Source organism: Neolamprologus brichardi, chromosome 7 (genome assembly GCF_056152115.1).
Source record: "Neolamprologus brichardi isolate AB-2024 chromosome 7, ASM5615211v1, whole genome shotgun sequence".
NCBI classification, from domain to species: domain Eukaryota; kingdom Metazoa; phylum Chordata; class Actinopteri; order Cichliformes; family Cichlidae; genus Neolamprologus; species Neolamprologus brichardi.
Window position 1 is genome coordinate 29,421,099 of NC_142110.1, and position 22,101 is coordinate 29,443,199.

A 22,101-nucleotide genomic window follows, 5' to 3' on the forward strand; every position below is an offset into this window, starting at 1 on the left:
TATAGCCACATCCACTGGATAAGCAGTTTAATTAACTAATTTATTTATATTTTTGCACATATGTATTCCTGTATTTTTATATTTATTTCTAAATCTTATATATAACTCTATATTTCTAATTTTTATAAATATATTTGAATATTTATGTATGTCTACATTTATTTAGGTTCCTCCACCTTCCTTTCTGTATTCATATATTAGTATTTACTTTAAACCACATGTTTTTTTCAGTCATTTGGTCACAGGGCAGCTTTAAGGAGCCAAAAAGAGTATATTTTATCAAAATAAATGTGCAATCTTACCATAATTTTTGACAAAAGTGATAGTGACAGGAATATTTATCTGTTGGTGTGTGTGTGTTCTTTTCCCCTCCCTCAAATCTGGAAAACTTTCACATTTAGTGTTTGTAATTACCATCTGGAAATTTTAATTGATACATTCCCCAGCAGAGGGCAGTGTTTTACCAGTGGCTGTGTTTAAAGGTTTCTTCAGCTGATTCCTCTTCAACATGACACACAAAAACAAAAGTTTTAAAATTATTTCAGGCCCCAAAAGTACAAATAGTACTTGTCCTGATATGTAGGTGCCAAAATATGATGAAGAATGACATGCCAAAAATGTATTTGTACAAAAATATGTTGATTTGACATTTCAGGGTGAGCTGTCATGAAACCTAGACCGTTTTTATCTGTTGACCAACTCATAACTTAAAAATACATAAAGGCCTCAAACATCCTTTTAGTGTTTCCATGACTGCATGACTACATTGATAAATTCAGTAAAACAGCAGCTGAGACGGTTAAAGTTATAAAAAATTAGCTTCATTTTATTTGTCACATACAGTTTGAAGCTGTGGAGAGACGGCTTCGTTTCAGGTGTGAAAACACAAAAGTCATATGACACCACAGACCAAAGTCCACCTGAGGGCTCACATGATTCCTTTGCCATCAATATCATTCACTAAATCCTGATAAGCAGGTTCAGAGATCAGCGACGTGCTGCCACAGTCACCTGACCTAAAAACTGTTTAATGTCCACTCAGGTGTAGTAAGTCATGCCATTCTTCCTCGCCACGCTCACAGACTGGATTGTCTCTCTCAGTCTGTCCTCCCAGTCTTCGCACCAATTCTGGCTCCGCTCCAGCTCCTGATAACGGGTCGGCAGCTTTTCCAAAGCCAGCACCGCCTCTGGAAGGTCAAAGGTCAAAGCTGCCTTCTCCACTGCTGCCTGAAACTTGGCCGGAGAAGCAGTTGCAATGTAACATCTGTAACGAGAGAAAAGTGGACTTAACACGCAGATGTCACATGCCTCCCAGCAGGCTATTACTACTGCTAACTAAGTTTATTAGAGGGATGAGAGACTCAGTGAACTATCAGCTGATTATTATCTGTCACAGAATAAAGTATCTGCAGAGGAGAGCCTCAAGAACAGCGTGAGCACAGGTCATATGACTGAATATTTAAACTTGTCTGACCTGTTGAGCTGGGCACTGTGAGGACAGTGGTAGTGATGCCAAACTGCCACAGCTGTGTGAGGACACAGCACATACTGGTTCTCCTCCCAGCAGCTCCTCATGGTCTCCAGGATCCCCTCGTCCGTCACTGTCCCCGTCCACATAACCTGTGACAGCTGAAAAGGAAAAAATCCGATTAGACCCTCAGAGGAGAAGCACTGGCGTGAACCAGCTAGGTGACGGGTACCAGTCTGCGGTGGTTTTCAGGCAGCAAGTGTCGGTGCGAGCGCTGAAACTCCTCCATCATCGTCTTCACTTTGGCGCCGTCTCTGCCCAGCAGCAGCCAGAACACTCGCTCCATGTTGTATGGGTCCTGCAGGAGACAAATAAACCAGAGATATGTCACCTGTGTCGCCACCCACCTGTCAGTCAGAGGCCACGCCTCTAATAATGGAAACTTTAAGCCTTTATACAATTTAAACAGGTGAGACCAGGTGAGATTTACCCCTGTGCAGCTGATATAAAGGAGGGAATCTGCTGTAAAGTTGGACATTTTAACTGACTGTCAGAGCTTCAAGTGAACATCAGAGGAACTGCACTGTAATAAAATGCTTAAGCCATCAGGCTGTCTGAGGACTGGAGGAAATAGATACACTCTGCACACACGAGCAGGTGTAGTGTCTCTACCTGGATGTCTATAGCCGGGGCCAACGTCTGTGTGACATTAGCTGCCATGGAAAAGTCACCGCTGGTTACCATCCTGTGCACGATGTCATTGGAATTCACCATGGCAACCAGTTTCAAGGGGAGTCCCATCTGCTTTACGATGAGGCCGGCTGACCAAAAAGAAAAGAGACAGGAACAGCTTTTATAAGGAGGCACTAGTGTAAGGACAGAGAGACAGACACACAGAAAAAAAAGAGGACCAAAACGACAAGATTATTACTGCTGTTCATAAATTCTAAGAGTATATGATTTAACTTTAATACAGAAAAAGAAAGAGAAAGAAAAGAAGGGTCTGGTGAGAACTGAGCAAAATCACAGAACTACTTGGTTAGTGTTAGAAAAAGACTTTTCAGGGTCTTACTGGCAGCTGTGGTGACACTTTTCTTCTTAAGACTCAACAAAATATATGTGCTGCAGACAGGAAACATACTGACTAATGGAAACCGTCAGTTTCAAAATAAGAGAGAAAGGTTTTTTGCTGACTATTTCACATTTTTCCATGAGACCTTGCAGATCTATGTGGCCCATCCACTGGGTGTGCACCTGCGAGCTTGACCCCAGGTCCCAGTAATTCTGTACAAAGCAAAGTGATGTGCTCACTTGGTCTTTTCTTCATAGACGTCTTTGGATCATACTTAGGACTACTTAGGACGTAGGATAAACTTTCCCCAGGACCAAACAGAGTGTCTGCAGTGATCAGGACATTGCAAAGGTCTGCTGCATTGAAGAGAGCTGAGCTTCTGTTTTGATAGAAAAGTTGATCCATGAAGTTCAAGCTCAAACATCACTAAGCTCCTCCTCCTTTTCTGACTGATGGTAGCATTAGGAGAATCCACGGTCTGTGATATAGTCTCTGCAGATAAATCCATTTCTTTCTGCATCATCAGGTAAATTTGCATCAATTTACCTCATTTCATGGGTATGAAATCGAACTGTGGAAAAACTTCACACTTTGAGAAACAGGACGAGGAGCTTAGAGAGGAGTCAATGCTCCTCCACATCAAAAGAGTCAGTGAAGGTGGTTCAGCATCCGACCAGGATGCCTCCTGAACACCTTCTAGATGTGGTGTTGTGGGAACGTGCGACTGGGAGGAGCTCGGGATGGATTGTAACGATAAAGAAAAACCTTATTTGTGTCATATTTGAAAAATTCTTGATGTTTCCTGGATGCTGAGGATGCTGACCTGCAGCCAGGACCCAGATAAGCGGATGTTGTTTTTGACAATATAATAAATAAAACTGAGTAACTGAAACCTCCCTTTTTAAATAAAAATGTTTTTTGAAAAAGTAATGCTGGTGATTTTACTTTGGCTCTCAGATCAGTCTGACCAAGATTTCTCACATGGATAAGAAATCTTACATTATCAACCCACCTGCGATGTTTCCTGCCCCTCCCGTGGGAACCACCACTTCTAGCTCCGGCAGCGCTGCGCCCACATCGTCCTGCTTCACCCCACTGAGCTCCAAGTAGGCGTAGACGAAGTGGGCGAGCTGGATCATGACCCTGGACCAGTTCACTGAGTTGAGGCTCATGAGGCCGTGAGACTTTACAAGCTCCTGGTCGGCAAACAGGCGGCGCAGTGGCTGGTCTATGTCATCAGAGCTGCCGTCGGCTACAGACGGAGTGACATTGATTCAGAGAAACTTTATAACAATAAAAAGTGTGGCTGTTTGAGCTTCTCTGAGTGTACCTGCAAAAACATGGACGTTATCCTTCATGCAAGAGATCATGTGCTTCTCTTGCACTGGAGTGATGCGTCCACGGGGGTAAACCACCACCACGTCCAGCCCAGGGAGACCTTTGGCACTCTGGATGGCCGAGCCGCCGGTGTCCCCAGACGTACCTGAGGATGACATTTATGCCAGTTTTTCACCTGCATCTAGTTCTCTGGTTTTATCACATAATAAAAACATGTTTTCCTCTCACCTACGAGAACAGTCGCCCTGCGGTTCTCTTTTTGCAGGAAGTAGTTTAGGAAGCGTACAGTGCAGGTCATAGCCAGGTCCTTAAAGGCCAGGGTGTCTCCATGGAAGAGCTCCAGGATGGACAGACCCCCCTTCAGCTGGGCAATTCGAACTACCTCCGGCACAGAGAAGCCAGACAGGGCTTCACCCACGAGGACTGGGAAAGAGAAACACGGTAAATAGGACTCACTGATTATCTGATCAGTTCTACCTGCATGCAACGGTGAATTTTTCCCCCCAGCTCACTTTCCAGGTGGTCTCTGGGGATCAGCTGAGGAGGGATGAACAGTGAAGCGACCTCCACCACCACTTTGGTGTAGGACAGCCCCTTCCAGCTCCTCAGGGTGTCGGGACTCAGCAGAGGCAAACTCTCCGGCATGAACATCCCTCCATCTGGGGCATAGCCCGAAAACAGAACATCCCGGAAGTCCCAGCCCCTGACCCCCCCACGAGTACTGCAGTACTGCATCCTACACGCCTGTGAAGGAAGGTAACAGTCATCATATCCTGGTCTGAGTTCTGTGACATCATTCTGCATCATCTGCCAGGGTGCACTTCTCTGAAACTATGTGTGTGTGTTTTTATGTATAGCAAAAATTTATAAGAAAAGCTTGAATTTAAGCCACACTTTATGTTGTTATTGGTACAGGTTCATCAGCAGTCTTGACACAGACAATACCAACATGTGAATGGGTGAAAGTTTTGACTGCCATTGTACACATCCTTGGACAGCAGGACTAAAACACTAAGAGTAAATAAACAAATTATTTTTTTCACAATTTTTCTTTTTAAACGATTATGGAAACTTAGTTCTGTGTGTGATTTTTGTGTGCGTGACTTTTATTGTCAAAGGGACCAGGAAAAGGCCGTTTTCATGCATGTGTAAAACAAATCAGCTTTGTCTGTGGTGACACAGAATAAACAGATTTGGGAGTAAACATAAACATGTTGTGACCTTTATGAGTTATATTAAGCAGTAAATGAGCACTTTAAATTTTACTTATTATTTTGTGGCAGATATTGTTCCTACAAAGAAAGCACATTTCACACTGCCAACTATAAAACACACACTTACCGCTCTGCACTGAGCAGAACTGCTGCAGTCCTTTTTTTTCATAATTCAGAAGAACTAACTCAAAGAGTTGCTTTTTAACCAAAGCTTTCTAAACTTCGAGGCATGGCTCTACTAACCAGGAAGAAAAGACCTGGACTTTGGAACAACCGTCCTGAAACCAGGACACACTTACTTAATATAAAGTCAGTCTAACTAAGATTTTCCCAGGTTTTCACACACATCCATGTCAGCGGTATTTTCTGATTTCACTGAAAATAAAACACAGTGAATAACCGTAACATGACATAAGCTTTGGTTCTCATTATTTTGATTGTGTTACATAAAATCTAACTGTTCTATCACGTGAACAGTGTGAAGCACTAACAGTGATTTTAATAAAATGCGGCAAATAAATCAGAGCCATCAGACACCGACACATGAAATTAATCTGGTACTATAACTATTATCAATCTTGAAGCTCAAGTTAACCTTCTTCTGAAAGTCTGCCGTTTTAAATTTGTTTTAAAACTATTTTTTTTTACCACTAATTTGAGTTTTTTTTAAGGTAAATTATTCTGAATCAGTGTTGGTGATGCAACTGTTTTTAAATGAACCCTATCGGCTGCAGCAGGTTTAAGTGAACCTGTACAAGAGTTTAGGTGATTTGTGAACAGAAAAAGCAATCAGGACTTCATCAATAAAAATCAGTTTAACATAGTGAATTCGCATTAAACATGCAGTGTGTGCGGTTCTGTGTTCACTAAAATAGGCAGTCATTAATTTTAAGCGTTAGTTTTTGCTTTTAAAGCCGCTAAAACTAGCCAAGTTACCTTCAGTCTCCAAGGTTCCGAAGAAACGATGGGAGAAGTGAGAAGTGGCCGTTAGCTTAACGTTTTTTACGGAGCAGTTGGGAAACAGGCGCGTGTAGGCAAAAACATCATCTTACTCTTCTTTCTTAGTGTCCCTCTTTTGCTAAACTGAAAAAAACCCTACTTTAAATACATCTAATAGTGAAGAAATGTGAACTTTGTGTGAAGCTTATTTATCCATAAGCAGCATTTTCATCAGCGAAATGAGCTCATCATTGCCCCCTCCGGTGGGAGGATGGAACAGCACCCGCTGGTGTTCAGTATGGGAGAGCAGCAGTAGGCCCTTTCTGTATCGGAGTTGTTTCAAAGTTATTTATACATGTAATAAATCACCTGTAGTAAAAGCAATGCGCTGTTGTCACCTTACCTGAAGAGTAATGTGTTTCCTGTTATTTAGGACCATACGATACACAAATGCCCACAACGATTGAGTAAAACTAATTAAATTATGCAAAAAAAAATAAATGTATTTTTTATTGTTGAATTGTCCACACTTTCTGTGCAGTAAAACACAAACAAAACAGTAATGTGGGTCGAGGATGTCTGATTAATTAGTCTTTTTTTTTTATTCTTACCCTGCAAGAGTGTGTGTGTGTGTGTGTGTGTGTGTGTGTGTGTGTGTGTGTGTGTGTGTGTGTGTGTGTGTGTGTGTGCATAGCTACTGTGATACCACCCACTGATTTCAGAACTCATTTTAGAGCTTCAGTGTTTGTTGTGGCTGTCACACCATGTTTGATAATTCTATTAATGCTTCAAAAGGCATCAACAAAACAAACATGGTCTTTAGGTCCAATTCAGGTACTCCAGGTCATTCCCCTAATATACTACTAACTTTAAGCTTAAGTACAGTTTGAAGGAGTGAAAACCAGCCTCAAGACAACATTAGAGCAACTGCAGCTTTTATACTTCAGTGCTGGAGGCTGGTGCTTGTTTCGATCTGTGATAAGCAAAACATGGTTTATCAGGAATGATGTGTGAAACTGTCTGCTGTAAAACATGACTTAATCTCAGGGTAGGCCCAATCTAAGGCATACGTTGCTTTACATTACTTTTACTGTGAATGAGATCATGATTGTAAATAAAACATGATGATTATTTGACCAAAGACTTGAAACTAGCAGCTGAGATCATAAACTCATCATGAAAGTATTTACAGAGGCCACAGGAGAAGTAGGGTCCTCATAGACAGAATTTTACAGAATCCGACTTATTCTGAAACCAGAAAGAAAGAAGCATGTGATTTATCCCATTGTTCATTTTAATATTTTAATGCATGTCTGCAAACATGTAAAAACATATTTACAAGTCTTAACACTGGAGACGTTTTACAAAAATCATCTTACAAAATCCATTCCATGCATATAACTGATATAAGACATTGAGAGTATAGAGAACATCACCCCCTCCCTTCAACACACACACGCGCGCGCACACACGTGCACACACACACAGAGGAAATAAATACACATTAAAAGAGGAGCATGTGGATCTAACTAGTAACAGTCCCTCAAAATAAAATAAAAAAAACCAACATGGTAAAAATACAGAATAATTTTGGTCTTCGTAAACTTGCTCTTTCACACTGAACAGAATATTCCAGATGTTCAGAAGTACACTTCAATACTTTCATTTTCATGCCGGCTTTTTCTTGAGATGCAAAAAAACCAAAAACAGCAGATTTTACTTCAGCTGCAGGTTGTCAGGAAACAAAGATTAGTGTAGTTGTGCGTTTGTTCCTTGCGGAGTCAGAAACATGAAAGATCGATTTAACAGTGTCAGCAGAAATGTGAACAACCTGTTGTTAAGTAGGCATAAGTAGCCCAGCTGTGGCAGGGCTACTTATGGTAAAAATCATAATTGTGATTATTTGGGGGGAAAACTGTAATCTCAGATTTTTAACGTGATTACTGATCTTTAACCTCGTATCAGTCACAGTGATGTTGCATTTTAAGCATGTTAACAAACATGGTTTCAGCACGTGGGCCTCTCAAGTCAACTCTCAAAGCAATTTTGGCCTCAATATTCGTCTGTTATAACATAAAACAGAAAAGGAAGATCTGACTGAACCCTTAACTACTCAATGGACAGTAAGAGGTTAGAAAGTACAACAAGAAGTGAGGAAGATTTGATGTAAAATCAGCAAAATATGAGAAAAGTTCCCAGCAGACCTCCTCAGAATCAGCTCATTTTTGTTTGTACAATAACGCCAGTGCATTTATTGAAGCTACTTATAATTTCATCTTAGCACCATGGCTGTTTGTACAGTAACAGGACATTAAACCTCAGCAACTGGGATGCAATTTGGTGCTTTTTTATTTATTTAATCTTTCCAGGATTTCTGAGATCTAAATATTTTTGTGGTTGAAAAACACATTTAAACAGCAGGAGTTACAGCTGGAGGACAACCCTGGTATCAAAGTGCAGGTAGAAAGGAGGCCGGTCATATGGTATCACTTGTTTTAAGAAGCTATATATCTCACATGGTGATATGAGCCTTGAAAGTTTTACCCAAACTGCACTTTTTGAAGTTTTCTGCAGTTTATTGTCAGGAAAAATTAGGAAAAAAATCTTGCTGACTAAAGATCTGATTGTGGCTTCACATTATGAAACCTGTAGTGGGTCTAATAGTGATCTGGTTGCAGTTTTTAAAACAGAGCTCAAATGTGTTTTTCCAGCCTAATATTTTGAACAGCTTCATTAAATAAACTGAAATTATTGTACAGAAAAAAATGATTCCAGTTTTCCTTAATAAAAAAAAAAAAACAGCTCAGATTACTTGAGACAATCTGAAAATACAGATTTTGGGAGATCTGTCATTTCATTTAAAGTGCGACGTACCATCTCCAGCTTGACTAAATATTGATTTCTACTGTTAGTTTAGGGGGATTTCACACCTATTGTTCGTTTAATCTGGTCTTGATGAGTTTGTAAACTTGTAGCTTTTCCCTGTGCTTTGGTCTGTTTTCACACAGAGATGAAAACAAGTGAACTGTTCGGTCCACTCAGCGACCAGCTGTGTCTGTACTGTGACTCCAACCATATGTTACTCTTTTACATTTTTTAGCTCAGACTTGTAGCGTATATCTAGTGGTTCGTTTAGACACCATAAACGAACCACACCGTGACCACCTCCTCCAAAGGGTCTCGGTGTGGTTGATTTGCTCTGATCACCATGTTCACACATCCTCGATATAAACAGACTAAACAGCGTTGGTGTGAAAACACCCTTAGATCACTTTTACAGCAGAATTTATGAGCCATTGCAGGTTTAAAGAAGAGTGATATTTAAAGAAAAAAAAGTTCAGCATTAAAGGTTTTTTCTTTCTTTAAAATAAAAAAAATGAAAAAAAGCCAAAATTACATTTTAAAGTCATAATTTTGCAAGAAAATTTGTGTTTTTTCCATCAGGGAAACTTTATATCTGGATTCACCTCATCACCTTTTTCTCACAAATGTTGACTTTATCGTCTCAAAGTGTTAAAGCAGTTTATGTGTAATTCATTAATTTTTTCCTACATATTCCTATATGAAGCTATTGAACAGTTAGTGTTATATTAAGTCTGACAGTTAAAAGTGGTCACTAAAACTAAAACAATACAGCCATTTCTCAGGTTCTGAGATTTTACTGGTTTTAGATTTAAGTGGATGCATTGTTCTAATTTCCAGCTCCAGTTTTTTTTCTGAACTCTATAAGAGGAGCTTTGCATAATTCACAGTTCAAAATAATACTTCTTTATTTTACACGGAGCCTTGCAGCAGACCTTTAGATCTCAAGCTAGCCATTTTAGCTCCTCCCCCTTTAAGCCAACTTTCTTCTGACAGCCTGCCCCTTGTCAACTGAAGTGTGTGGGTTGTCTGTGCTTAACATGACTGTATTAGGGACGTCCCTTCTCTGTGACTTCATGCAAGTCCAAAAGTAGAAAAAAAATGAGTGTTTGGAGCATTTTGCAGCCTGAGCTTTGGTGTCAGAGGGACTAACTGTACACTGACCTTGTTATTTGTTAACTTTGGCCGTGTTTAATATGAACATCCACCACTGGAGCAGGAACTATGAGACAGGAAACAGGAAAAGAAGAAAAGGTCCACTTTGATTCATTATGATAAGTTGAGCAAGAATAATCTTTTCAGTTTAAGTGAAAGAGCAACTTAACACTTCCTCAAAGTTCAGCACTGTTACAGACTGTAGGTAAAAGTAAATGAAGAAAAGTAATGTTTCTATAGTGTGTAAGATTAGGTTTAATTTTTAGAAGCAGAAAATAAAAAGCAGACAGGGAAAGCTTAGATTATTTAATGCCCAAACCAACTTCTGAGAAGTGTTAGTAAAGACGATAAACACTGCACTTTAATGGCCCTGGGCCTGGTGCCTGCTAGGCCTGTGCATGTAGGGCCACATTACAAATTCTTAGAGTTAGAATGACCTCTTTTCATTCGTGTTCAGATAAAATATCCACACAGAGTGCCTTAATATGAGCGTCATCACTCAATAAGCTTCAACAGTTCGCTTCTTTTCTGATTCTGCATCGATTCTTCTCACTGACGTGTTACAAGCTCAAGGCTGGACACAGACGTGCGCATCAGAAGAGAAAAGTGCAATGAGCCAGGATGCCGTTTCACACTGAACATCATCAGTCTAAACCAAAAGTGATTAACTTAAATTTAGCAAGGCTATTATTTTGTTATAAACAGCCAAGCCTCCTTTCTGACTGAACAACTACACTCTGTAGCAAAGAAGAGTAGAAAAGAAGTGTTTCATGCCAACTTTTAGAAAGTTTGCCTAAAAGGCAGCTGTGTGGTTGATGCATTGCTATGTAAAGATAATTCCTCACTATCCAAAAACATCAAACAAACAAAAAAAAACACCCTCTTTTCACTTTAAGTTACTTGAGCAACTGTGCATGATTCATAGATAAGAATAATCCTTCTTCATCTTACACTGGGCTTTGCTAAAGCCCCTCAGTTAATCCTTCCGTCTCAAACAAGCTATTTTAGCTTCTCACACATTTCCTCCGATTGGTCGATGACACTAAATTGGCAATTTCCAGAAGCTGCACTGATTGCTGATCAGAAATTAAGAACTTCACTAAGCCATACTGTTAATATTTCATTACTATTAAAATTAAGTGCACATTGGTCCCACCGTAGTTGTGAGACTTGCTTCTTTGGGCTAGAGGAAGAAAAAAAAAACTGCTGTGAAAATAATGTTCAGTATGAAAAAACAACACCGTTCTTTCAACAGCAGTTTCTTTCTGCTGTGATTCTCCAAAAGGTTAGAAAGCATTGCTGAGATGATAACAGGCGGAAACTATCGCTTCATGTTTCTGATGTCAGAGTGAAAATATACACAGAAATGCCATCTCCCATTTCACATCCTTCAAAAGATAAGGCATACATGTTTCTTATATCAGCAAAAATCATTGAAAATTAACTTTTTTTTTTTAAGAAGAACAAACATGCACATACTGCTCAACACAGTTAAACTCAATCGGACTACATACGTGATCGCAGTGGGAGTTTCCTTTGAATTCTTGGCTCCTTCGTTGAACACATCTGGTTACGATTGGTAGTGTAGGATTACTGTGGCCCCGCCTCCCTACAGACATTCATTTGTCTCCACGGGAGAGATGGCTGAGAAAGCAGGACAGGCACGTGCCAAGGGAGCCTTTTCCCATAATGCATTATGACACAAGGCACCCCTCCATCCTCCACTCATTTCGAGGAAGTTTCAGCATGTCCTCCCAAGTTTTGCACGCTGTCCCAAACATCTGTGCAGACTCTTCATTGGTCAGGTCCATCCACAACACATTTGACATGACAAATGTTTTTTTGTTGTTGTTTTTTTTTTTTTTCCTTTTTGTTTTCGACTCCCACCTACCACACGTGACCAGAGAAGGCGGGAGGACGAGGACCAGGTTAGGATGTATCCTGCAGGTCTTTGGCTTTGGTCAGGATGGTGTGGACGTCTGAGATGGGGTAATCCTGAAAGACATATCCAGCCCAATTAATCCCTGTAGCATCAGCTACATGTCTGAACATGAACACTGTGTGCTTTAGAGTTGTACCTGCAGTAATCTCATGTTCACTGTGAAATCACCAGCCAATAAGTTATCCCGGATGAGTCTGTGAGAAGGAGGAGTTGACGCAGTGTGAATACTTCCCTTAGGAAATGTTATTTAAAAAACAAACAAAAAAGAAACAGTGCATACACTTCTATGCAGATGACACCCACTTATATCCATCTATGAAGCAAGACAACTAATGCCTACTTCTAAATTCACACAAAACTCAAGTACTTCTGCAATGACTGCCCGAGTCATTTTTCCTCTTTGCAAAGAACACTGTAATGCTAAATAGCACCCTGACTCGGACTTTGAAAGCCTAGTCTGCCCATAGTCTTTTAGACCTGAATAATTAACATTTCATGCTCTGTGCGCGTTCTTCAGGTAATATCATTAGAAAATAACAGTTTCTATTGTATGCAGATGATACCCAATTATAATTGTGAAGATGACAGATCAATTAATAAAACTAGAGGCATGTCTTAAAGACAAAGACCTGGATTGCTTGCATGTTTGTATTTATAAATTTAAAGTAAACTAAAGTTATTGTATTTGGCTCTAAAAATCTCAGGAGAATGATGTCCAATTGATGACATATAAAAATAACTGAAATAAATTCAATCCAGTCTGAAAGACTCACATGAGCATGGCGCAGCACACCAGGATGAGGAAATGGAATCTGTCCTGGTCAGAAAAAAGTGTGTCCCAGATGCGGATGACATCTGGCAAGAGGAACTCCTGAGATAACAACAGGGTGAGCCAGCGGAAGGTGAAATATTGTGGCTTGATGTTCTGCTCTTCCTTGGGGGGGGGGGGGAGACACACAGGAAGTCAATGCAACAATTTTTAACAAGACTTTAATCTGCATTTTACTTTTTTTACATTTTTATTGCAGGGAGAACGTGAAGCTGTTCCATAAATGAAAGAAAACACAGCAGTACTGGTTTGTTTTGATTTTGTGTTTGTTTATAATTATGACTAATTATGAATAATCAGAGTAGATATCTTGGTAATTCCAAGGGCCGTTTATTTTTTCCTTGCACCTGCAGCTGATCAAGAAAAAAATTTCATATTTTGACAGTGAATTAGAAGTGTGCCCTATGGGTACTGCTTTGGGAGCACTAGGTGTATTGCCCAGAAACGGCTTAGTTTGGGTTGTTGAAAGTAACTCAGAATACTTCCCAGTGGGCTCACACCCAGGCAGCCATTGTCACCAGATCTATTTGGAGTTGGAAGGTTTATTAGTATCCATTTGGATTCCGCTCAGGTCTACAGTTTCAGTCTTGACTGCAGTTTTTACCTGTCTGCTAGGCCTATCCTCAGCAAATTGGCCCAGAAGATGCAAACACCATACAGTCCAGAGGTCCAGTTCTGAGACTCCAGTTAGCTGAGGTGAAACCTAATAGACAGCTAGCAGCTACAGATGAATGTGTCACCTGTCAGTCACATTCTAGAAGGCTGTAAAGGTGTTTATTTTTGCTGAAAAGTTGGACATTTTAACCCGGGAGTCTATGGGGACTAACTCGCTTTTAGAGCCAGCATCAAAAGACCACGAGAGAAATTAGCTTGTGGTGCTGCAGCACTGGCTTTGATTCTTGCCAAAAAATAAATGAATAATAATAATAATAATTTAAAAAAAATCATCATCTTTTACATACAATCTAACATGAAAATTACAAGTTGCTTTGATTGTGAGAGCTCATGTTTAGTAATTCAGAGTCAGTAGGCTTTAAACGTATCTGGTCAGCCCAGTTTAACCTGTGGGAGTTTCTGTTTTGCAGGAAATAAATTCCTGATGAGTGAGAAGAAAGTCTGTCAAACAGCCAAGAATCACAGCAGTTACAGGCAATTAGCTTGAAAAGAAACATCATGAAAAGTGCTGACTGTCCGACAAAAAATATTTAAATCCTACAAGAGGAAGGACAGGAGAGATCTTTTCTACTTTTTTAAAGTATCGTATCAATAAGAGAAACTGGAAAAGGGCTGACTGGAAGCAGCTCTGTTACAAAGCATATTCAAGTCAATTTGGTCATTGATTTATTGAAGAAAATACTTGTTTGCGTCTGTGTTTAGTGGAAGGAACAAGAAATGTGTTAAAAGTGAACCTTACCAGCTTAAGATATAGCTCCATGTCTTTGTCTTTGAGCATGGAGTACACGCTCTCCATCTTGTAGGTAATGCCACACTGAGAGTCGTCCAGGCTCTTGATGAAGTTATCTCTGTTCTCCGACATCAGATTGGTGAAACAGAAGAAGGTGTCTGCCTCAGCGTGCTCTGTGAGATGACGCAGTAAAAACCAAACAAACAAACAACACAAAAAATATCACCAAAAGGAAAACATATAGAGTTTATGTAAGCTTTTTTTCCCCTTTTAAACGTTACAAACCTTTCCACTCGCTGTTGGGATCTGTGGCAAATGTATAGTAAATTGGCCCCACAATCTCATTCATGCCCTGGACGTAGGCGATGCCAGGGTTCAGTTTGGCATAAATGAAGAGGATCCGCTCTACCACCTCCCAGTGGGCTTCACTGCCATTGGGCAGCACCTCGTACTCGTTAGATGGATACAGGTTCAGCGCCTTTCCAGGTGAACTCACCTGGGAAAACAAGACACAGCTGATCCGAAACAGATTTGAAGTAACATACACTCAATGGCCACTTTGTTAGGCACACCTGTACAACTGCACAGTAACGGTAATATCTAATCAGCCAATCACATGGAAGCAAGGATTAACGCCGCTTCTAGTTTTTGGGTTTTTTTTGCATTTTTTTATGCTAACAGACAAAACTGTAACGCAAATATGCCAAATGCACATATAAAATATTCTTATTATCACAGAACACATGCTATTAATGACAATTACACATGTGCCCATGTTATTATTGTTTACTGGCGAAGGAAACACCTGATTTATGCCAGTTATGTCTGTAAATGTTACCAAATATCAAATAGATGTGAAACAAATGGAGACATGGTGCTCATGCCGATTAGTCATATCCACATGAGCAGGGTTTCTCCACTACATAAATAATCTTGCTGCCCTCTGAATAAAACTACTGTTTCTTTGTACACACAAACTGTGTGACCAAGGCTGCTTTGTGAACACACACTTATTCTGCACATAACTCAAACTTAACGTTTACACATTATGTGCACATTTTAGCAGTCACTAGGGGGTTTAAGTTTTAACAACTGCCAAGTTTTTATTTCCTGCCTGGTACAGGACATCATCTACATTTTTCACCATTAACTGAGGTTGAAAGACGGTCACGGCAGAGAGAGAAGAATCTGTCTAGATATTATCCAAAGAACCACAATCATTCCTTTGAGGTAAAGTATTGCCCTTTCAGTCATTTACATCTAAATTTCTAAGTTAATTAAAAACCCCTATTACAGATATTAACCTGAGGGTTAAAATGCCTGACCTGTAGAAAAATGCTGAACCATTTCCTCTTTAAGTGACTGTGTAAACGTGTAGTTTTAAAAACTTTATGTAATGTTGCAGTAATTTAGGTTTGTGATTTATAGGTGGATAAATGTTTACAGAAAAGTCATGTACAACAAACGAATGTAAATAGCCGACGATGGCCATCATCATTCCATCATAAGTTATACATTCCTATTACATTTCTAATGAGACAAATTCTTAGTCATTAACTGTTTTCTTTTCTCAGCTGTACCTGTGTCAGCTTTGATGTAGGCCGTGTGAGTAACTTCAACCCTTCCTGCTGTTAATACCAGGATGATGGATTTGTTTCAGCACATCACCGTACCTGAACTAACCTATTTGTACTGTAAGCGGGGCAGAAAAGTCAAAATTCGACAGATGGGCCTGAATCAGCCAAACTGAGCTGGACCCCACAATCGCATTCATGCCCTGGATGTAGGCTTACATTGGTGACCCCGCTGCGGTTGCAGTTGACCGTTTGTGCCTTCAGCGTCGTCTGCTCCACTCGGCGACGCAGCGTCTCGTAGTCGTTCTGAGGGTCCAGGATCAGCTGACAGGGGTACTCTGTGGGGCGCTGGAAGAACGCCATGTCTGGGTACAGCCGCCTGCAGGTGAACACTCACATTCACATTACTGTTATTTAACAGGAGGAAGTAACAGAACAGCTGGTAAAGGTGTTTACCTCACGTCTTTGTCGATCTGCAGCAGAATTTCATTATCTTTAAAGTAGGTGTTCCACCTGCTGTCAGGGTTTGGATTCAGAGGCTGAAAAGAATCAGATCAGATAAAAACTATTCAAACTCGTCAAGACAAGTGGCTCATGACAAAGAGCCACAGGAGAAGGTGATCTATATTTCTGTGATCTGTAAGGACGCGCTGTACATCTCTTTAGCGTTTATCTGACTGCAGAGCAAATTTGACTTTAAAGTGACTTCAAAATATAAATCCGACAGTTTTCAGAATCACACTGCTGCGTGTGTGCACTGTGTGCATGGAGATAACTTGGCTTCTTATCACTTCAGACTCTGACTCCCACGTTTTTAGAGTCAAACAGATGAAGCACAGCCATGTGCATATGAGTGATTAATTTTGTAGGGACTCATTGTGATGGATTTGGTTGTTTAAAAAGCCTCTGTAACAGCTCTAGTTTATACTACACCTTGTGCCGTCGTGCAAATATAAATTACTGCACACAGTCGGTGCCCAGTGTGGGCAGCAGTCACAAAGTGAAAGGTATTATTCAGTACTCACACGTTTAAAGGTTCACTCAAGCACAACCTTATGAAGCCAAGCCATAAAATTTAATGTTGCGAGTCCAGTAAAATCTTTATTGTGCAGACCTCAGCTAAAGATTTGTAACAGAATCAGACCCAGACCAAACTCCTGCTTGCTGAGTGCTCGAGTTGAAAACGGCAGCAGTTTGCGTGAGTGTTTTACGACTTTATTAGACCTCACTGTGTAATTATATTCACCTGACACAGTTTAATGGCACTCATCAGGAGAATCCGCACTGTTTATCTCAATCTGACACTTGTATAACTGTTGGCAGGTGATGCTAATTTGCATTTCGATTTATCACTCATAGCACAATTTGGTTTCATTATTTCTTTCAGCTCGTCACTGCAGCAAAGAAAGAACGACGGAGGATGACTCACGTGATCCTCCATCGTCACATCTTCTCTGGAAAGGCCCAGGTTGGCGTTGGCAATGCCGGGCTGGATGATCATCTCCTTCAGGAACTGGGAGTACACCTCTCTGCGAGACCCATGGAAGAAAAGGAAAGAATACATTAATTGATTAATAATCAATGAATTTGATTAGTCACATCAGATTCTCATATATTAGTGAATCACATGGAAGGATTCACGTCCTGTTTTTGAAGTTAAATAAAGTTTCTTTTTAGATTTTCTATTCTTTGACAAGTTTGACTGATTAAATAGTTTAAACTCTAAAAGAAAAGAATAATGACTCTACAGTTTTTCCTCTTGTAAATTTGTCAGCGTTTCCCTTCTGAGTTTGCTTACTTTTCCCCCTGTGTATGTGTCACCTTTAAGTTTTAAGATTACTTTGGGTCCTTGTATTTGGATTGCTGATGACTGATAAAACTTGTGTGTCCTTTTCCAGCTACTGAAGTGAAGCAAAAAGTTTAAGAACTACTCGACTGAGCCGCAGCATTTAAAATTAGGTTGACTCATCTTTTCAAATTAAGCAGCATTCACAGAACAAAGCAAAAGAGCCACAGTGTAGTGTGGTCACGCGCGAGTTTGGCACATTTAAAGTGAATGAGAATCGAGAAGCCTCCAGCTTTCCATATATGCACATGGAACATCGGGAAGCTCACAGAGCAGACTTACTGCTAAATCTAAATAATCAGAGGTGGAAAAGACAATCTTCTTTAGGCTGCATATTCATTTACTAAAAATGTCCTTTTTCAACACTCTTAGATTTCACTGATTTCCCCAGTCGAAGGAAAGAGTGGTTAAGACCAAACTGGGTCTCAGTGCTCTCATGTGAAACAGAGGAAACCACAAGAGAGCTGCGACTTCAACCATAATGCATCATAATAAGCAGCATCAGGTTTTGTGAGTCAGACTCAGAGCAGCTGACACAAAACAAGGGTTCTCCTAAATAAAATCAAAGCACCAGCTCTTTGATCAGGCTTTAAACTGATCCACTTACCTTTGCTTTTTCAGGAAAGACTCCCACTGGGTCTGATCAAGAGGTAGGTAATTAAGAAGGATCTGAGAAGGAGGTAAAACACAAGAAGAACGGCGCACTGTGTTAAAAACATAATTAAAGCTGTTTCACTCCTACAAACAGATCAAAGCTCCTTGCACACTCCAAAACCACTGGGTGACATCACTGAGGCTATGTCCAGCTTTTATATACAGTCTGTAGTTTGGTCTCATGTGGTGGGAGTGTTGTAAGAGTTATGTGTCAGCAGGGATGTAGACATACAAGCTGTAGCATTAAAAAGAAAGTGCAGACAACAGATTAGCAGCTATTGGTGAAACTCTTAGACAGCAATTTTTCCGTGTTTCCTGGAGTTTGGATATTTCACTGAGAGAAAATCAGTTCCCTGATATTGTTAGTTGTCTTAGACACAAACAGCCCAGTAAACTGTAAAGTGTTCAGCAGTAAAAGGGCAGCACATCTTCTTTTCACAATATGAGGTAATAAAGTATTGGAGGCATTTCCTCAAAGTACACCAGAGATATGGTATTGTATGTTTTTGTCTGTAAAGTGAGATGCCAGTTTATACAATTACAACCAGTTAAAGCTAAAATGGTCCCATGAGGCAGGGCGACTCACCTTCCAGCAGAGCGCTCGTATGCCTCCTTCAAAAGGGATTCCTGCATTATATAAAGAAAGGTTCCGTCAGTAAAGCTTAACAGAATATTGTACTATTACATTACCAGCCCCACCCCTTCAAAAAATTCAGTTACCATTGAAGCACAGCTCCCTCAGTGTCTTCAAGTTGATTTTTTCTTCAGCCAAGGCAACTTTGAACTCTTGTATCCTGAAAAAAAGGAGGCGAGATAAGAGTCAGTTTCATTTCTGACCCAAATGTTACCTCACCAGAGTTAGAGAGACAACAGGAGAGAGTGAGTTTTAGAAGAAGATTGATGACAGCCTCTTGTCTCTGAGTCAAGTATGAAGGTGGGAAAATGGCATCGCTCACTATTAACACTTTTCAATCGGGGACATGACGGCAGTTCCCCAAAGAGGTTTGAGACGATCTCCCACAGGAAAAATTAAACCCAGAATTAAGATGTAAATATTTGAGCCATTTTTTAAAGCACAGAAAACATCTCTGTTCATCAGATGTAAATAAATGTAATTTTGTACACTTTCCATTTATTCTCATTACATTACCAGATCTTGTATAATTGCCCATTTCATCCACACAACTTTGCCTCTGTTCCTCGCTCTCACAGATTTTTTTTTTCTCTCCATACGTTCGCTATTTTTCCTCCCTAAGTTGATTATTTCCTTTAAATCTGCCATTTTCTTCTCACTTGGGTGTTTTTTTGACTCGGAAATGTGCCTTTTATTTAAACAAAACTGATGCCGCCCCCCACAAATGTGTCACTTTTCCCCAAAAAATGTTTCCCCTCAAGAATTTGACTGTTATTTCCTTATTAATTTTGTTTTATTTCCTCAACATTTTCACAGAAATTTGCTATTGTTCCCTCAGAAATTAAACATTTCTTCCTTGTAGACCTATTATTCTTCCTATTATTTCATTGTAATGGTAAATGGTAAATGGCCTGCATTTGTATAGCGCTTTACTCAGTCCCTAAGGACCCCAAAGCGCTTTGCACTACATTCAGTCATTCACACACACATTCACACACTGGTGATGGCAAGCTACGTTGTAGCCACAGCTGCCCTGGGGCGCACTGACAGAGGCGAGGCTGCCGGACACTGGCGCCACCGGGCCCTCTGACCACCACCAGGTCAAATGTTCCCATTTGTCCCTCCAAAATTGATTATTTTCTTCTAACAAATTTGGGGGTTTTCTCAGTAACTATTTTTCCTACTACATTCGCCACATTGGCCCCTTTCCCTTAAATCTAAAGGAAACTTTAAACAGAAAACACCCTGCTTTTCCTATTATAATAATCTGCCATTTGTGTAACCGTCCTTCCTCTATCTGTCAAATTTTCAGCTTGTGTTTACATAGTTTTCGACTCTTTTACTTGGCTCTATTTATTCTGACATTTGATTATTACATTGACAGCAAAGACATGGTAATATTGTCAGCTTCCCTAAAATATGTACTGTTGACGAAAAAGATTTGCTCAATGAAGAAAAAGCAAAAGAGAAAAAATAAAAAAGGCATTAATAAGGTCTTTTTGTCGAGCAGTTATCAGGTCAGAGGGCCTGGTTCGTTTGTAGTAAGCACGTGTGTTTTAATTTCAGTTCAGGTCTAGGGTTTATGTGTGAACAGCTGATTGTCAATCTTTCGGCGACACAAACACAAAGTCAGCACATACCGTTAGCCGGACGGTGGCTAATTGTTAGCCTTTTGGGGGTGGAGGAAGTTGTGTCACCTGATGTGCTAACACGGAGGTAGCATAACACCTGAATACTTGAGTTTACAAAGCACCCTGCGCGCTTTCCATCTGCGATACTAACGGTGACCCTTTTTTTTTTTAGCTGAAAAACCCATATTAGCGTTCACGGTGCGCGTGTTCCAGCGGCTGTAACTGGGCTCGTGTCTGGTCAGCGGGGCTGCTGCTGCTAATGCTAATTCTACGCTTTGGAGGCTAGCTGCTGAAATAAACAGCTTCAGTATGTGCGCGCGCCCTACATCCCTCACGAGGGCAGAGATTTGGATGCCGCTCACCTGTTTTTGTACGCTGTAGACATGTCGAGGCAGGAGACGGTGCTTTCCTTTAACTGTTTCCAAAGAGGAATGAATTATTGGCCACAGGGAAGTCTTCCTACTTCTCTTCTTCTTTTACCAAGGAAATCCGACAGGCGATGCACTGTCGGCTGCAATGCTGCCTCCTGCAGCCAGTTAGTAATACATTTTTAAACGGAAGAATTCCAGAAGATTTACTCCAGAGAATACATTCTGAGTAAAGCTTTTGAGCTCCGAGTTGAGCTTTTAATTAATAAATTAAAAGACAGTTAATTACTGCCCAAACCTTTCTTTGTAACTCGCAAATGTTGGCATAGATCTGACATAAATACACTCCCGCTGACAGTCCCCCCCTCAACAGCTGCAGGGTCTCTGCATGCCAAGCTGCCTGAATACACGTAGTTATGGATTCACAAATATGTGACACCATTTGTAATATGACTGTTTGATCTTTCTGTTTTTGCAGCGCAGTGAGAGAGAGATAAGATGTAGGTAGTTGATTGCAGGAATTTGCTTTACAGACACAAAACATACATCACATACATCAGGAAACAAATCAAAAATAATCCTACACTGTCTCCATGAATCATGGTGAAAACATTTTGTATTTTTTGTGAATAATAAACAACAGACTATTGTAAAAAACGACAGTCTGATTCTGAACTATTAAGCATGCTGAATGTCTGAAATGATTATCCTTTCCAATGGACAGTTAGAGGAGTTTGTCATGCAATCAGTAATATTTATTCATTTTATTATTATGTAAAACATACAGATTTAATACAGACGATGAAAGTCACTCAGGCTGGCATCACTAATCTCACCAAACAAGTAAACAGGAAATAATTTTAAAAAATAAGATAGACGTAAACAGGAAATTCAAGTATCGTGTCATGTTTACATTAATACTCAATGTTTTACCATGGTTCCTGCTTTTATTTATTTATTTATTTTTAAAGAAGAAGCTTTTTTGTAGTGTTCTTATTATTATATAATTGCAATACAGCATCCTCTAATTACCCAAAACCTTTGCGCCATCCTTTTGCACAGTCTCAGTCTTGTTTTTAATTTTCCTGTTGGAAGGAAGGGAAATTAATTAATTAACTGAGTAATACCTGTACTTTCTCTCTTTTTTCATTTTTTTCCCTATTTAATAGC

The 22,101-nt window shown here is 40.1% G+C and overlaps 2 protein-coding genes across 5 annotated transcripts; both read right to left on the minus strand.

Annotated features, from left to right (window-relative positions):
- Positions 1-799: 799 nt before the first annotated feature.
- thnsl2 (threonine synthase-like 2) lies at positions 800-6,285 on the minus strand. Of its 2 annotated transcripts, none has more exons than XM_006782146.3 (9): positions 6,029-6,285; positions 4,391-4,622; positions 4,107-4,301; positions 3,871-4,023; positions 3,553-3,792; positions 2,141-2,289; positions 1,701-1,826; positions 1,475-1,629; positions 800-1,264 (listed from the first exon to the last, which is right to left on the minus strand). In XM_006782146.3, the coding sequence occupies exons 2-9, from the start codon at positions 4,611-4,613 to the stop codon at positions 1,039-1,041; spliced, it is 1,467 nt and encodes a 488-aa protein (XP_006782209.2). In that variant the 5' UTR covers positions 4,614-4,622; positions 6,029-6,285; the 3' UTR covers positions 800-1,038. The 2 variants fall into 2 exon arrangements, with proteins under 2 accessions (XP_006782209.2, XP_035769238.2); XM_035913345.2 differs by lacking the exon at positions 6,029-6,285 and adding an exon at positions 5,220-5,347.
- A 1,033-nt stretch (positions 6,286-7,318) lies between these two features.
- On the minus strand, positions 7,319-21,037 carry tbc1d13 (TBC1 domain family, member 13). 3 transcript variants are annotated; one of them, XR_436600.3, is made up of 13 exons: positions 20,926-21,037; positions 19,019-19,092; positions 18,885-18,925; positions 18,252-18,313; positions 17,228-17,327; positions 16,255-16,337; positions 16,018-16,177; positions 14,510-14,720; positions 14,234-14,397; positions 12,764-12,924; positions 12,127-12,184; positions 11,563-12,043; positions 7,319-10,115 (listed from the first exon to the last, which is right to left on the minus strand). XR_436600.3 is itself a non-coding variant. In XM_006782145.3 (12 exons), the coding sequence occupies exons 1-11, from the start codon at positions 20,946-20,948 to the stop codon at positions 12,144-12,146; spliced, it is 1,116 nt and encodes a 371-aa protein (XP_006782208.1). In that variant the 5' UTR covers positions 20,949-21,037; the 3' UTR covers positions 7,319-12,043; positions 12,127-12,143. The 3 variants fall into 3 exon arrangements, 2 of the variants coding, with proteins under 2 accessions (XP_006782208.1, XP_006782207.1); XM_006782145.3 differs by having other exon boundaries at positions 7,319-12,043; positions 12,764-12,920; XM_006782144.3 differs by having other exon boundaries at positions 7,319-12,043.
- Positions 21,038-22,101: the final 1,064 nt, after the last annotated feature.

What these genes read in the sequence shown, in the direction of transcription:
- thnsl2 (XM_035913345.2), bottom strand. Translation starts at nt 5,261, where the DNA reads ATGAAAAAAAAGGACTGCAGCAGTTCTGCTCAGTGCAGAGCG. An exon ending in GTTCTGCTCAGTGCAGAGCG is followed by an intron (nt 4,623 to 5,219) that starts GTAAGTGTGTGT and finishes CTTCCTTCACAG; the next exon opens with GCGTGTAGGATGCAGTACTG. An exon ending in CCCCAGAGACCACCTGGAAA is followed by an intron (nt 4,302 to 4,390) that starts GTGAGCTGGGGG and finishes TCTCTTTCCCAG; the next exon opens with TCCTCGTGGGTGAAGCCCTG.
- tbc1d13 (XM_006782144.3), bottom strand. Translation starts at nt 20,948, where the DNA reads ATGTCTACAGCGTACAAAAACAG. An exon ending in GAGGGAGCTGTGCTTCAATG is followed by an intron (nt 18,926 to 19,018) that starts GTAACTGAATTT and finishes TATATAATGCAG; the next exon opens with GAATCCCTTTTGAAGGAGGC. An exon ending in TCCCAACAGCGAGTGGAAAG is followed by an intron (nt 14,398 to 14,509) that starts GTTTGTAACGTT and finishes GTCATCTCACAG; the next exon opens with AGCACGCTGAGGCAGACACC.